This window comes from Myotis yumanensis, unplaced genomic scaffold (genome assembly GCF_028538775.1).
Source record: "Myotis yumanensis isolate MYYU_CA2020_CCGP unplaced genomic scaffold, mMyoYum1.0.hap1 SCAF_7, whole genome shotgun sequence".
In the NCBI taxonomy this organism is placed as follows: Eukaryota; Metazoa; Chordata; class Mammalia; order Chiroptera; family Vespertilionidae; genus Myotis; species Myotis yumanensis.
Genome location: NW_027223758.1, coordinates 16287684 through 16303373, shown reverse-complemented (window position 1 = coordinate 16303373; position 15690 = coordinate 16287684). Strand labels below are relative to the sequence as shown.

The 15690-nt window shown below is 45.9% G+C and overlaps 1 protein-coding gene across 3 annotated transcripts in view; it reads right to left on the bottom strand.

Annotated features, from left to right (window-relative positions):
- RALGAPA2 (Ral GTPase activating protein catalytic subunit alpha 2) overlaps positions 1 to 15690 on the bottom strand; it is a 294845-nt gene that overhangs the window by 199734 nt on the left and 79421 nt on the right. For all 3 annotated transcript variants that reach the window (XM_070419823.1, XM_070419824.1, XM_070419825.1), the window contains exons 13-14: positions 12211 to 12359; positions 8613 to 8724 (exon numbers count right to left, since the gene is read on the bottom strand). In XM_070419823.1, coding sequence (XP_070275924.1) covers positions 8613 to 8724; positions 12211 to 12359 — 261 coding nt within the window. The remainder of the gene's footprint in view (positions 1 to 8612; positions 8725 to 12210; positions 12360 to 15690) is intronic.

The following is a 15690-nucleotide window of genomic DNA, read 5'->3' as shown; positions in this document are numbered from 1 at the left end:
TCAAAATTCATTTGACCAACTGTAATCAGGATTTGAGCTACTGGGAAGTTAGTTACCATTATGAACAATCCTACTGATTCAAATTCATTCCAGTGATGCAGGACAGTGGCTGGTTCTCTGAGACAAAGTTCTCTGTACAACAGCTAATCTATTTCCTGAGTCAGCTCTTTCCATCATTCTCTGCAGTGGCCACTTCAAATCTACTCTTCCATATGTAAACCTCCAAGCTCACCAACTCTTTCCTGATTTTTAGCAGATGAACTCACTGTGAACTTCAGAGAAGACAGAACCCATTAAACAAGATGCCCTAAACCTGTGCCCACACGACCCATGCCTCTCCTTCACCTGCCGGCTCTAAGCGAAGAGGAGCTCCTGCTCTTCTGTACTTGTCTCCACCTTTGCTCTGCACCTCTTCCTCAGAGTCTTTGTGCTTGTATTAACCCTGTCTCTCCTTTATCTCCAATCCACCCTACTTCCCCAGTTCTTCCATCAGCATAAAATACTCCAACTCTTCATTGAAGAAAAAAAAAAGTTCCCTTGAACAAAGGTTTCCTCTCTAGGTACAGCCCCATTTGTCGCCCTTTCAAAAACAAATTTCTTGAAAGAATGTTCCACACTCCCTCCATCTGCACATGCTCATCTCCCAGTCACCTGACTGCTCTGGCTTTCTCCCTCCTACGCTTCCTGTGCCACTCCACCTTGGCCTGGGTTTTGGTCTCCATTCTCATGGCTCTAGTTATCATCTGTGTACTGTTGACTTCTGAATCTCCATGATCGGCCCAGACCTCTTTGCTAGTTTCCTGACCTACCTATCTGCTTACTGGATAGTTCTACCTGCATGTTCAGCAGGCACCTGTAATACAGCATAAGAATAAAAAGAATTCAATTTCTTCCACTGAGATTATCCCAGTTCCTTGACCTGGTATCTCCTGCTCCTGGCCTTTGCACATACTTTCCCTTCCCTCTCTTCCTCCTGTTTGCCTCTTTAACTCCCATTCATTCTTCAGGTCACAGATTGGACATCACTTCCTCCAAAGTGTCCTACCCCCGACCACCAACGGACTTCAGTTCCCAGAGTTCTCTGCATTTCCCCCACCAGCTTGTTGCCCTTTTCCTTAGGAATCCCTCCTCTAGTCTGACACAGCATTACAACTAGTCCCATATGCAGCCCTACAAGATATTATGCATATACTAGAGGCCCAGAGCATGAAATTTGTGCACAGGGGGAAGGGGTGCGCCTCAGCCCAACCTGCACCCTCTCCAATCTGGGACCCCTCAGGGGATGTCCGACTGTGAGCCGTCAGACATCCCTCTAGCAATCCAGGACTGCTGGCTCCTAACCGCTTGACTGCCTGCAAGCCTGATTGCCCCTATCCGCTTCTGCCTGCCAGCCTGACCGCCCCCTAACTACTCCCCTGCCAGCCTGTTCCCCTGCTGGCCCGACTGCCCCAAACTGCCCTCCCCTGCAGGCCTGGTCATTCCCAACTGCCCTCCCCTGCAGGCCTGGTTGCTCCCAACTGCCCTCCCCTGCCAACCTGGTTGCACCTAACTGCCCTACCCTGCAGGCCTGGTCCCCTCCATGCCCTCCCCTGCAGACCTGGTCACTCCCAACTGCCCTCCCCTGCTGGCCTGATCACCCACAACTGCCTTCTCCTGCTGGCCATCTTGTGGCCACATGGGGGTGGCCATCTTGTGCGAGGGTGTGACAATCAATTTGCATATTACCTCTTTATTATATAACTAGAGGCCCAGTGCACAAAAATTTGTGCACTCGGGGAGGGGGGGGGTCCCCCAGCCCGGCCTGTGCCCTCTCGCAGCCTGGGACCCCTCGGCAGATAACGACCTGCTGGCTAAGGCCTGCTCCCGGGTGGTAGAAGGCACGTCCAATCCCTAGGTGCAGCCCCTGGTCAGGCTCAGAGCAGGGCCGATTGGGGAGTTGGGGCGCCGCCCCCTGTCATGCACAGAGCAGGGCGGATCGGGAGGTTGCGATGCCACCCTCAGTCACACTCAGGGTAGGGCCGATTGGGGGGTTGGGGCACCGCCCCCTGTCACACTCAAGGCAGGGTCGATGGGGAGGTTGCAGTGCCATCCCCTATCACTCACAGAGCAGGGCCGATCAGGGGGTTGGGGCGCTGTCCCCTGTCACTCACAGAGCAGGGCCGATCAGGGGGTTGGGGCGCTGCCCCCTGTCACTCACAGAGCAGGGCCCATCAGGGGGGTTGGGGCTCCGTACCCTGTCACACACAGAGCAGGGCCGATAGGGGAGTAGGGGCACCGCCCCCTGTCACACACAGAGCAGGGCGGATCAGGGGGTTGGGGCGCTGCACCCTGTCACACTCAGGGCAGGGCCAATGGGGAGGTTATGGCTCTACCCTGTCACGCACAGAGCAAGGCCGGTGGAGGGGGGTTGGGGCACCACCCTCTATCACCCATAGAGCAGGGTCGATCAGGGGGCTGGGGCGCCGCCACTGTCACACTCAGGGCAGGGCCGATGGAGAGGTTATGGCTCTACCCTGTCACACACAGAGCAGGGCGCATGGGGGGATGAGGGTTGGGGCACCGCACCTTGTCACACACAGAGCAGGGCCGATCAGGGGGTTGGCACGCTGCACCCTGTCAAACACAGAGCTGCAGGGCAATCAGGGGATTGGGGAGCTCCCCCCTATAAGGCACAGAGCAGGGCTGATCAGGGGGTTGGGGCGCCACACCCTGCCACACACAGAGCCACAGGGCGATCAGGGGATTGGGGAGCTCCCCCATATCAGGCACAGAGCAGGGCTGATCAGGGGGTTGGGGCGCCTTCCCCTGTCACGAACAGAGCAGGGTTGATAGGGAGGTTGTGGTCCCGCCCCCTGTCACACACAGAGCTGCAGGGCGATCAGGGGGTTTGGGCGCTGCCCCCTGTCACGCTGATCCCGGTGCCGGGAGCCTTGCTGCTCCGCTGATCCTGGTGCCGGGAGGCATATTACCCTTTTACTATATAGAATAGAGGCCTGGTGCATGGGTGGGGGCTGGCTGGTTTGCCCTGAAGGGTGTCCTGGATCAGGGTGGGGGTCCCCACTGGGGTGCCTGGCCAGTCTGGTTGAGGAGCTGAGGGCTGTTTTCCGGCTGGCGAGTGACTGAAGCTCCCAACCGCTCCTTGTTTTCTTTCTTTCTTTTTTATTCTGGGCCAGCTTTAGCTCTGAGGCCTCGCTGCTGAAAACATCGATACAAAGTTGCGGTCCGGCTGGCTTTCAGTCTGGCTGGTTTCTGGGGTTTTGTTTAGCTTCTTATTTGCAACATAGTACATAGTTGCTTAGAGTTGCAGCTGAGAGGCCGGCAAGTTAGGTGGGGAACATTGGAGTCCGCAGTCACTGAAGCAAGCAAGCCTCCCTGCTCGCTTCAGTGCATGGCTGCCGGCCGCCATCTTGGCTGACAGTTAATTTGCATAAGGATATGCTGATTAGCCAATGGGAAAGGTAGCGGTCGTACGCTAATTACCATGTTTCTCTTTTATTAGTGTAGATATTCTGGATATTTCCTTGAAATCGCCCAGTTCCTAATCTCTGCCAAAATATTCCACATCCTTTAAAATTCAAATCAAAATGTATTTCTTTTGAATGTGCCACATTCATCTCAGATAAGCCCCGGATACTTTCCTAATTTTAGTAGAGGAAACCTTATGCCTAGTCTGTGTAACTTCCCTGACCTGTTAAATGTACTAAATGTACTTGTTAAGGTGCCAACCTGAAAATATTTATGCCCAATCCAGACACAAATAGGCCCCCACTGTCACCTGGAGTTATGCTGTGCATGGAATAGGGGTAAATTTGCTTTTTAATTAAAGGAGGAATTTTTCTTACACAGGAAATTTTGAGAAATAGAAAACTGTCTATAATCAGGTGGGACTGACCTGACCACTTGAAAATCATATTTAAAGTGACCCTTTATGCAATGTACCTGTTTCCCATGTTTCAGTTCATGTTTACTACACTTTTTAAAGGGGTGAAAGTGTTAAAGTTGAACTAAATTAAGTATATTGAAAACAAGGTTTTAAACTCACTTAAAATCTAATTTTAAGATGAATAATTTTTTTTAAGTTAAGAACAATACAAAAGCCCTGGCCGGGTGGCTCAGTTAGTTGGAGCATTGTCCCATACACCAAAAAGGGTTGCAGGTCCGATCCCCGGTGATGGCAGTTATGGGAGGCAACCAATCGATGTTTCTCTCTAACATCAATGTTTCTCTCTCTCTCTCTCTCTCAAATCAATATTTAAAAAAACACATCCTTGGGTAAGAATTAAAAAAAAGAACAATGCAAAATAAAAAATTAAAATAGTTGTATTATATATTTTTATTATGACTAAAATGTTAGCTTCTGTTTATTCATTTTTACACTTCTATTTTAAAAAGAAGTTTGAGGACATTACAAAAAGTGCATTACAAAATTTCATAAATAGTAGATCCAAAATATAATGTTAAGTAGAGTAAGAGGAGAAAGTAGACTGGCAATGTTACCAGGACTCAGCTTCTCATTGGATTACAGCACTAGCTGCAGATTTAAAAGCAGATGTTTTAGTGTTTTAGTGGTAAGATGCCCTGTGTAGAGAATCTAGCATTGGCTTCACTTAATTGACTATAAAAATAAAACAAAACAAAACAAAAAACAGAACAATGACTTCTTATCTACACTAATAAAAGACAAAGATGCTAATTGACCATACCTTTGCTATGCTCATCAGCCAATCAGAAGAGTATGCAAATTAACCCAACAAAGATGGCCGTTAAATTTGCATACTGCAGGCAGATCCCACTGTGCCGCCCTGTGCAGGCGGCAGCGTGATCCCCAGCCGCTGCCCGCCCCAGCGCGGGATCCGGGCCTGCCGTGTGCGGGGCAGGCACCTCGGGATGGGGCATGCCATCTGCCACCAGGGGAGCGGGCCTAAGCCAGCAGGTGGTTATCTCCCAAGGGGTCCCAGACTGTAAGAGGGCACAGGTTGGGCTGAGAGACCCCCCCCCCTCATGCCAGTGCACAAATTTTTGTGCACCGGACTTCTAGTCTATATAAAACCCTAAGCAACTATTATGACTAGTTGACCAAATGACCAGTCGACCAGTCGCTCTGACACGCACTGACCACCAGGGGGCAGACACTCAATGCAGGAGCTGCCCCCTGGTGGTCAGTGTGCTCCCACAGCCAACCTCCCGCCGTCCTTCCCCCAGCCCACTGGCCCTGAAGGGGACTAGGCAAGACGGCCCCAATCAGCCCTGATTGCTGATCAGCCCTGATCGCTGACCAGGCTGAGGGACCCCACCCGTGCATGAATTTATGCACCAGTCCTCTAGTAACTTATAAAATTCATCTCAGCAAATCTTGCAAATGTGTACACAGACCTATTTAATCATTATCATAATTCACAACTAACAACATTGCCACACAGAGCAAAATCATAAAATATGATTTTATGATTTGGGTGGGTGTTGAGTAGCACCTTTAGACATGAAGGCAGGGTACCCTTGGAATAGGTTAGCCTTTTTGAACAGGAAAAGGGAAAGAAAGCTCCAGTCTCTAGGTTCTGTCCCTATCTTGGTTTGTGACCTGGGCAATTTATTTGGTTTTTCTAGAGTCATATTTCTTGTTAAAAATAAAAAGCATCTGCAAGATTCCTTTAGCACTGAAATCCATGTTTCATCAAATATACCTTGGCATATAAACTGTATAAAAAACACCTTCTCTCGTAAATCACTCTTTTTCTTACACACATTTCCTAACCAACCACTTCCCACGTTTCTCCCACACTTAGACGACACAATTGTAAAGTAATGGCTCACACTATAAATAGAAGAACCATAGTCCAAATTTCCTGATATATTTTAAGAGCTTCAAGCACAAGGTCAGAGTTAGCACAGACAACAGGTTAAAACATCATTTATGACAATCACCATTATTTAGAAAATATTTAAAACTAGGTAAAACTCAACTATCATTTGAAGAAAATTGACCAATGCAATTATCTCTGGATGGCGGGGGGGGGGGGGGGGGGGGGTAAGAAACACCATTAGAAAATGGCAACTTAAAATTTCCTGTCCCTTTTAATAATCTTATTCAAATTTTTAAAAATTAAGTATCTGGCAACTGTAGACAGACTACATGGCCAAGTGAATAATAATTAGATGGCATATTTTAATTTTACTATGGGTCTAAGATGATGCCCGCTTGATTGCCTGGCAGCTCTGCCCAGACTTTTCACATTTTCTCCCACCTTGGATCTCACAAAAGCACTTGGGAAATCAGTAAATAATCATACATCCGAAATAAATTCGCTCTCATTCTTATGATAACCTGGCAAGATAGGAAGGAATCCTTTTCTGATTGTGACAGATTAGGGAAGAGAACTCAGAAAGGTGAAGTGATTTGCTCAAGGCCACACAGCCAGAAATGCCAGAGCTGGGATGAGAACCCAGAATATAGCTCCCCAAAGCTCACCTTCTCAATACTATTTTATGTCTAGTTCATAATTTAAGAATTCTTCTTGATCCATCTAACTGTTGCCAAAATAATAACAACAACAACAACAAAATCATTAATAATCGTGGACTCAAAACTAATCCTCAAGTAAGACCTGACAAGATTTCTCCATTAATGAGGGGGATTTTCTCCCCCCAAACCAAAACCAACCAATCAAATAAAAAAACACAGTTCCACAATAGTCTTGCTTAATTCAGTGACAAGTTCACACTCAGTTCCAATGCACACACGCACAGACAGGCAACTGGTAATGAATGAGTCTGAGCATCCGCCAGCCTGCGCTTGGCTTCCGTCCATGCCACTTGGCAGCCCCAGTCCCATCAGGACTGAGAGATCAAGAAGGTGCTGACAGACAGGCAGGTGCTCCAGGAAAGTCAGAGCAAAGTGAACAGAGTGTCTGTATTTCTAGGAGGGCGTCAAAGCAAGTGGCTAGTACACCCTTGAGGCAAGGGCCCAGTAAAGTCTAACACTCACAGCAGGATGTGTAGACCACTTCATGTATCCAATACCTAGGCAAGGCAATCAGAGTACAAGTGATTATACTACTCAGGAGGCAAGTGACTAGAACATGCCAATTTATTTTGTAGCCCCCTCATACATTTTTCATCAAGTCAAGGTCATTCAATCATGTTAAATTACTAAAAATTAATATGAACAGTTGAGTTTTCTTATGTTACAATGGGAATAATTTGTTTTGTATGAAGGACTAACTTCTCTTTTTATCATCTTCACTTATATACCTTACCTGTATTCTAGATATGCTCTTAATATATATCCTCCAAAATCACCTTCACATCAACTGAGGAGAGAAGTTAACTTCCCCTGTAACTGCTCCTTCCAGCTGATAATCCACATGCTTTCACATATTAAAGTACTCAGTCAGGCCCATCCAACTGTACTAATGCCTTTGTGTAGAATGTCACATTATTCCCCTGTCACACTGTTTCTTTCAGAAATGCTTCATAAATTCTATGCATCCCATAAATATTAGTGGTTTCTAGTAGGCTACAATAGGCTAGCGCCCTCAGGACCTTTAGAACTTCCATTTTCCAGGCAGTTGTTTATCATCTGCCTTCTCATCTCTCTCCCTTGGAGTGATATTAAATGTTCTTGACTCTTCTTAGCATGTGAGATGCAAAAAACAGACATCTCCTTGGCTCTCTGCTCCCACCTAAGGCCAAACCAGCCGTCCTCACCTTATCCAGGACTTCACTTCTACAGTGTCCCACCCTCTTCCCCAGACTAGCTTGTTCTCACTGGACCATCCCCACTGGCAAGCAAACATACTTTAATACCAATGACCTTAAACCCTGCCTTCTAATCATGCTGCCCGTTCCAGCTAGCTCTCATTTCCTCCTCCCTTCCACATAAGCACTTCTTCAAAGCCTTGACTATACTTGCTACTCCACTGCCCAGTTCTCAATTTCTCCTCCACCCACACCAAGAGGGCCTCATTCTCCTGGAGCATTCTCAACCACCTACACATCATCAAAATCAATGGTCAGCTGTCCATTCTCCTCTTACCCAACACTCTTCCTCCAGGCATCCAGACATGGGCTCCTCTAGTGTTTCTCCTAGCTCCCTGACCACTCTCTCTCAGCAGCTTTGGCTGGCTGCTCTCCATCACCAATCATGGAGCTGGCCCTCTTCCTTCTATGATATAAATTCTCTCCCTAGTTGATCCCATCCGGTCCTGTGGCTCCAAACACATGGTCCAACACACCAATGGCTCTCACATTTTTATTTCTAGCCTGAACTGCTCCCTGACCTTATTCCCATTCCCATGCTTCTGTTCATCCTTTAACTCTTCAAATCTACCCAGCCCTACACCAGAGCCAACAGCTCTTGGTATTTTCCTAATTTCTACCAAACTCAAGCAAATAAAAAAAAGAAAGTAAATGGTGAAGAGGTAGGAAAGTCTAAACTTAATTGTAAAGAATAGATTACAACCTTCATGATAAAACTAAGGAAAATTTGTAATTAAATTTCTGGAAATTTAAAGTTAGTTTAATTTTACTCTTAAAATTCTCGGTGATTAAAACTACTTTGCTCTAAAATCTGATTCAATTCGTGCATTTGAAGTGTTTTAATAAAAAAGACTTACCCTAAACAGTAACCCTGCCAAGCTCTGGGCAAACAAGTCTTTTATTTGCTTTTCCTTTGGCTTCTGCATGACAGCTTCTGTTATCCTGAGCAGTATTTGCAACATCTGTTCCCTGGGCCACCCAAAATAAAAGTTCGTGTTAATCACATCTCCAAAACATTTTAATTTATAGGTACGAGAAATTCTCTCAAGAATTCAGCAATAGTGATAAATATGTATTACTCAAAAGTATTAAAAATTGGAATGAATACCATTTTCTGTAAAAATAAGCTACCTTATTTTCAGCAGTTCTAATGATACGCCTCCTTTGCCCACATTAATAGGCAGGAAAAAACAGGTATCATCCTGGCCTGATTTTCTCCCCTTACAAGAAGGGAGACAAGATTGTTTCTCCAACTGAGGCGGGTGCTCAGTGAGTATCTGTTCCTATTGGAACTTATGCAGCACCCTTTAATTTTCACATCCATTATTTTATTTAACCAGTAAGGTCTTCCTCTCTCTCATTGTGAGAGGAAATAAACCTGACTTTCTGGTCTTCATTCTTGGGGGATAAGTAATCAGCTGCATCGTGTAACTGAACTCCACACTACTCTTAAGGTAGAAAGGTTTGGAAAGGTCACCAATGGCCACTTTGAGGAGCTTTGTGCCTGGAAGATCCTGTCTGTAGCCCAGAGCACAGCTGAGGCAGTGGCAATCATCACAACTCATCACAGTGTGCCTTGCAGAAAGGGGTTTCTATGTAAAAGGTCTTTGGAGAGTATGAAGCAATAGAGAGACAGACTAACACTGCTAGTTATAACAGTGATAAGGCCAAAGGGCATATTTCCTTCTTACTGGTACAGCTGTTAACATTCTTCCCATCAGAGTGCCTGCTCACCTTTTATCCCGAATTCCCTGGAATCTGAGAACACACTACCTTCTGTGTGTAAGGGCTGTCTATTTGTTCTCTGAGGGAAACCACCTCATTTCCTTTTAACTTCTCCTTTGAGATCCTACACACTACCCATTTGTTTATCTTGCTCTTTAGGGATAAAATCAAGAGCTGAACAACGCCATGTAGTATAGGTCAGATAATGCAATCTCTTATCCATAGTGCCTTTATACTGTTCTCATATTTCTTGCATATTGGGTCAGTATTTTTCTTAACATGACACTTAATCTCATTAAACTTCTCAGGCTACAGCCCCAGTGTAAACAGCCGCCATCATCTATGGCCACAGTCTTTGTGTCACAGCCATTGCACGGACTCTTCTCACATGGCGGTCAGAGGGATCTTTTGGAAGCACAAATCAGACTTGTGTCACACTGCTGCTCACACACAGAGAGGAAGCTAGTGGCCTTCCTGTGGTCTGCAAGGCCCCGAGCAGCCTGGCTGTGGCTGGCCCTGCCTCGCCCCCTCCCACACTCCCTTCCCCTCTGTCCACTCCACCACATTGGCTGTCATCTCCTCCTGCCTGGAACAGACTGCGCTTGGCACTTGGGGTTCCTTCGACCAGCAATGCTCTTCCCTTGGACCTCCCCGAGGCTCCTCTCCATCTTCGGGGCTCTGCTCCGGAAGGCCCTCCCTGACATCTGATGACAAACCTCCCCTGCCCTGCACAGTTTCCTTGTTCTTTTTAGCACTTTTTACCACTGAAATGGCTTCTGTGTTCATATCTCTCAGTCTGTGAGGGTGGAAACCTCCCAAGGGCAGGTAATTATCTGTCCAGTTTACCCAATACCCCCAAGCAGAAGCTAGCTGTTCCTTATTGGATACAGGAAGAGATGGGAGGGGGGAAAGGAAGAGAAGGAAAGGAATTTAGGAATTGTCTGGTTCTAAAATACATAAGAAAATCTGCTAAGAAAAAGGGCACATCCCTTTCTATACTATTTTTTGGTATTTTTATCTATTTCTATAGTTTGTTTTTTTTATACTTTTATCTGGGTTTTTTCTGAATTATTATAATTGCTTAATTTGATTTCCTAAAATTTTCATTTAAAAAATTATCAAAAATAAAAAATACTACTGTACATAATGTACTGAATTCACAGAATTTTCAAAGAAAAATACATAAAAAATACTATTGCTATAACTGTGGTATCAAGGAGTGGATATGAGAGTTAAAAGCATACCAGTATTTCTCATAACTTTCAATACTGCTGACACAGTAACTTTTTTAAAATCATATTATTCATCACTCTAAAATTTACACTTTTAACAACTGCTTCTTGGCAAACAGTGTTAAGTTTAAAAGTCTGGGAAAATGACAGTGCAATTTACATCTTAAGATAATCATTTTGATACTTGCAGTTTCTGTATTAGTGAACTTTCTGCGGAACAGAATTCCTCCAGGCCCACCCTTTCCTCCTCTGAGAAAAAGAACTGGACTCAATGGCCATAGGACCCCTGCCAGCTCAGTCCTGCCTCATTTCTATGGCTTCACAACCTGCAGAAAGATCCTTCCAAAGGACCCTTTGTGCCGACTTGAGGATGTCTGGAAAAGGCATCCAGCACACAGGCCTGGTAACACAGACCCCCAAGATTTCCAGGAAGGAAGTGTGCCACTAGTGTGGTCTGCAGTGGCCTCGGTGGACTGAGACCACAGCCAGGTGAGCAGTAAGGGCAGGCTGTCTGCTTCAGGATGGAGGCTGGGGGAGAGGAACATGAAAAGGATGGACTGAACCGAGAGACTGTCTTTCCGATGTATTAAGGAAGAGAAGGATTAGGAAGTGGCACTGAGGTGCTCTGGTCTGTGGCCAAGAACCTGTAAGAACACCTCAGAAGCTGAAGTGCTATGAAGATGTCCGTTGTGGGAGAAGAGCACAGGAAAAGACCTAATGCACTGTTAACCTTTAGGGACAGTATAAACAAAAAAAAAACACTAAACAAAAACAAAGGGTGAAAATGAAAACACTTCGCATAAGCATATTGGCTGCACTAATTTTTCAGTCACTCTAACAATTTATCATCCTATATAACAATCCTATATAATGAAAAGCTAATATGCAAATTGTCCCTTTGGAAGTTCGACCAACCAGGAGTTCGACCATTCGCTATGACGTGTACTGACTACCGGGGGCAGCACGAAATGAAGGAAGGCCCTGGCAGGCAGCCAGCAGCTAGGAGGAAGGAAGGCCCCGATCAGCCCTGATCGCCAGCCAGGCCTAGGGACCCTACCTGTGCAGCAATTTCATGCACTGGGCCTCTAGTTTAAAATAATTGTTTTTCCAAATGAATTTAAAACTTCAAGCTTGAAGCAATAAAAGTGAGTTAACAGCATTTTGGAGTAATTAACAAACTGTCCTGGGCTTATGAGGAATGATACTATAACACTCCAGTTATACTGCTTTTTAACAAAACTGTTATCATTAAAGCAATTTGACCACTTACTCTTAATTCAAGAACATTTTTAAAACCAATAATTACAATAAATGAATTATCAAAGTACTGAATACTTACCTTCTTCAAAATTCACAGAAACTGTTACAAAAGACTGATTATCATCTTATTGTTAATTTTGTAAAGCCAATAATAAATGAAGGCTGTAACATTTTATTTATTATGTTGTAAAATGGAATCATCTGTTTTATGATACTAATTAATTTGAAATAAACTTACCATGTCTTTTTATTCATTGAAAGCTCCATTATCATACGCCTAAAAATAATCAAAACAGCTTTACAAGCATCAACTTGTTCTTTCAAGAGTATGGGGACTTCAGCACATGGTTCCAGCAAAAAGACATTTGCAGCATTTGTCAAAAACACCTTAAAATAGACAAATTTTACTTTAGAAAATATTAAACATATAAATATGAACAAATTTTGCTTAAAGATAATATTACCAATTTTACTTTACCAATGAATCACTTTTGAGTTATTTCAATTAAGGCAAAAATACAGTGCCAACATATACTCAGGCCTTTTTTTCATTCCTCTCCTAGAATCACTCAAATACTGAGAACCCTGAAAGACCATTCCTAGAAAAAAATTACTATTACATATTACTGTTGTGACTTTAGAAATTTTATGAATCAGAAAAACTTTTGAAAAAAATTTTTTATATCCCCTCCCCCCAAAAAAAGATAAGATAGGATAACATCACTGCCTCTGGGCGAGAAATGTTGGGGAGAGGAAGAGACACTGTGGTCAGAAAGTGGCTGGAAAAAACTATCTGGTTATTGTTGAATCTCCCAGAACATGAACAACTTGCTGACAGAAAGCACGGCCAGCACCACACAAGGGTGGGCCTCTAGGAGCTGTGGCATGCCAGGACACAGCCAAAGCCTCATGATCGACATTGCACATATTCCAGGAGCATATATTTTTAAGGTAAGAACTATATTGTGCAGTAAAATATAAAACCTAAGTGAATCCTATATAATAAAAGCCTAATATGCTAAGTGTCCGGTCGTCCGTTCAACCAATCAAAGTGTAATATGCTAATGATATGCTAAGGCTGCTAACATGTGCACTGACCACCGGGGAGCAGATGCTCCGACTGGTAGGTTAGCTTGCTGCTGGGGTCCGGCTGATCGAGATGGGCCAGACACGCCCTGGAGCCCTCTCTCGGTCCCTCCCATGTCCCTCCCCAGCCCTGATTGTGCACCAGTGGAGTCCCTTGGTCTGGCCTGCGCCCTCTCATAATCCAGGACCCTTCGGGGGATGTCAGAAAGCCGGTTTCGGCCCGATCCTGCAGGCCAGGCCAAGGGACCCCACTGGTGCATAAATTCATGCACTGGGCCTCTAGTTCTTAAGATTAAAGCAAATTTTGAAAAAAATTTAGATACTCAGCCAACCATTCTATGCTCTACCTCAGAACTTTAGGATAGAAGTTTACTGTCTTCTACCATTAGGGGTATTTCAGCAGAAATTAGGAGAAGCACTAACCAAGGTTATCATGCAGTAAGTTTATGCTTAGGGGCACTACAATAAAATAACAATGAGCTACTATTTAGACAGATGACACTAGCAAAACCTCAATTTAGAAAATTCTGAGTTGTCAATCCAGTAATGAGAATGGATCTGCTCCATATATCTAGAGCTATATTCCATACTGGGTTTCTTCTGTGTTCAACAGTACAAATTCAAAGGATCTGGGAATAAATGGAACTTCTCTGGCTCACCCATGGATGAAATCCATTAACACAACATCTTAAAACAGATGCCAAAACTGATCTGAGAAATGAACATACTTCAAACATACTTTAGTTCAAGTGTATGAATAAAATGTTGATAGTCTCAAAAATTATCTTTTGCAATATTTAAAAGGTGTGATGACACCATTTTCTAGGAAGAATTATTAAATGAGCACTATAATAATTGATAATAGGTAACAGTAACGAGAAAGAATTTACTAGCCTTCAAGTAAAAAAAAAGAAACCAAAGAACTTTTTGACTCACAAACTAAAGAAGTTTCAGTGACTGTTTTGAAAAGAAGTATGCCCTAGGTGATATGTTTTAATCCAGATCCTTTTCATTCAATGTACTGGCTTCTTGATTTGAATTTGAAACTTTTGCATATTCCCAAGTAAAAATGCAAAGGTCTTCATATATGGGGCAAAAGCAGGTTTACAGTTGTGAGTACATGAAATGCAAAGTTTATTCTTGTATTATTTATTAATTACTAGAGGCCCGGTGCACAAAAATGTGTGCACTCTGGGGGGGAGGGAGGAGTCCCTCAGCCCGGCCTGTGCCCTCTCGCAGTCTGGGACCCCTCGGGAGATAACGACCTGCTGGCATAGGCCTGCTCCCGGGTGGCAAAGGGCAGGCCCAATCCCTAGGTGCAGCCCCTGGTCAGGCTCAGAGCAGGGCCAATTGGGGAGATGGGGTGCTGCCCCCTGTCATGCACAGAGCAGGGCGGGTCGGGAGGTTGCGATGCCAGCCCTAGTCACGCTCAGGGTACGGCCGATTGGGGGGTTGGGGCACCGCCCCCTGTCACACTCAAGGCAGGGTCGATAGGGAAGTTGCGGCGCCACCACCTGTCATGCACAGACAGGGCCAATCAGGGGGTTGGGCGCTGCCCCCTGTCATGCACAGAGCAGGGCCCATCAGGGGGGTTGGGGCTCCGTACCCTGTCACGCACAGAGCAGGGCCGATCAGGGGGTTGAGGAGCTCCTCCCTGTCACTCACAGAGTAGGGCCAATAGGGGAGTTGGGGCACCATCCCCTGTCACACACAGAGCAGGGCCGATCAGGGGGTTGGGGCGCTACCACTGTCACATTCAGGGCAGGGCCGATGGGGAGGTTATGGCTCTACCCCGTCACACACAGAGCAGGGCCCGTGGGGGGGGGGGGGGGTTGGGGCAGCACCCTCTATCACCCACAGAGCAGGACTGATCAGGGGGTTGGGGCGCTGCACCCTGTCACACACAGAGCAGGGCCGATAAGGAGGTTAGGGCACTGTACCCTGTCACACACAGAGCCGCAGGGTGATCAGGGGGTTGGGGAGCTCCCCCCTATCAGGCACAGAGCAGGGCTGATCAGGGGGTTGGAGTGCCGCACCCTGTCACACACAGAGCCACAGGGCGATCAGGGAGTTGGGGAGCTCCCCCCTATCAGGCACAGAGCAGGGCTGATCAGGGGGTTGGGGCGCCGCACCCTGTCACACACAGAGCCACAGGGCGATCAGGGGGTTTGGGCGCTGCCCCCTGTCACACTGATCCTGGTGCTGGGAGGCCTCGCTGCTGTGCTGATCCCAGTGCCAGGAGGCATATTACCCTTTTACTATATAGAATAGAGGCCTGGTGCATGGGTGGGGGCTGGCTGGTTTGCCCTGAAGGGTGTCCTGGATCAGGGTGGGGGTCCCCACTGGGGTGCCTGGCCAGTCTGGGTGAGGGGCTGAGGGCCGTTTTCAGGCTGGTGGGTGACTGAAGCTCCCAACTGCTCCTTTTTTTTTTTAATTCTGGGCCAGCTTTAGCTCTGAGGCCTCGGCTGCTGAAAGCAGGTTTCTGGCCTTTTTTTACCTTCTGTATTTGAAACAATGTTGAGGTCCTGCTGGCTGAAGCCTGGCTGACTAAAGCAGGTTTCTGGGGTTTGGTTTAGCTTCTATATTTGTTACAATGTTTCTTAGAGTTGCAGCTCAGAGGCCGGCAAGGCAG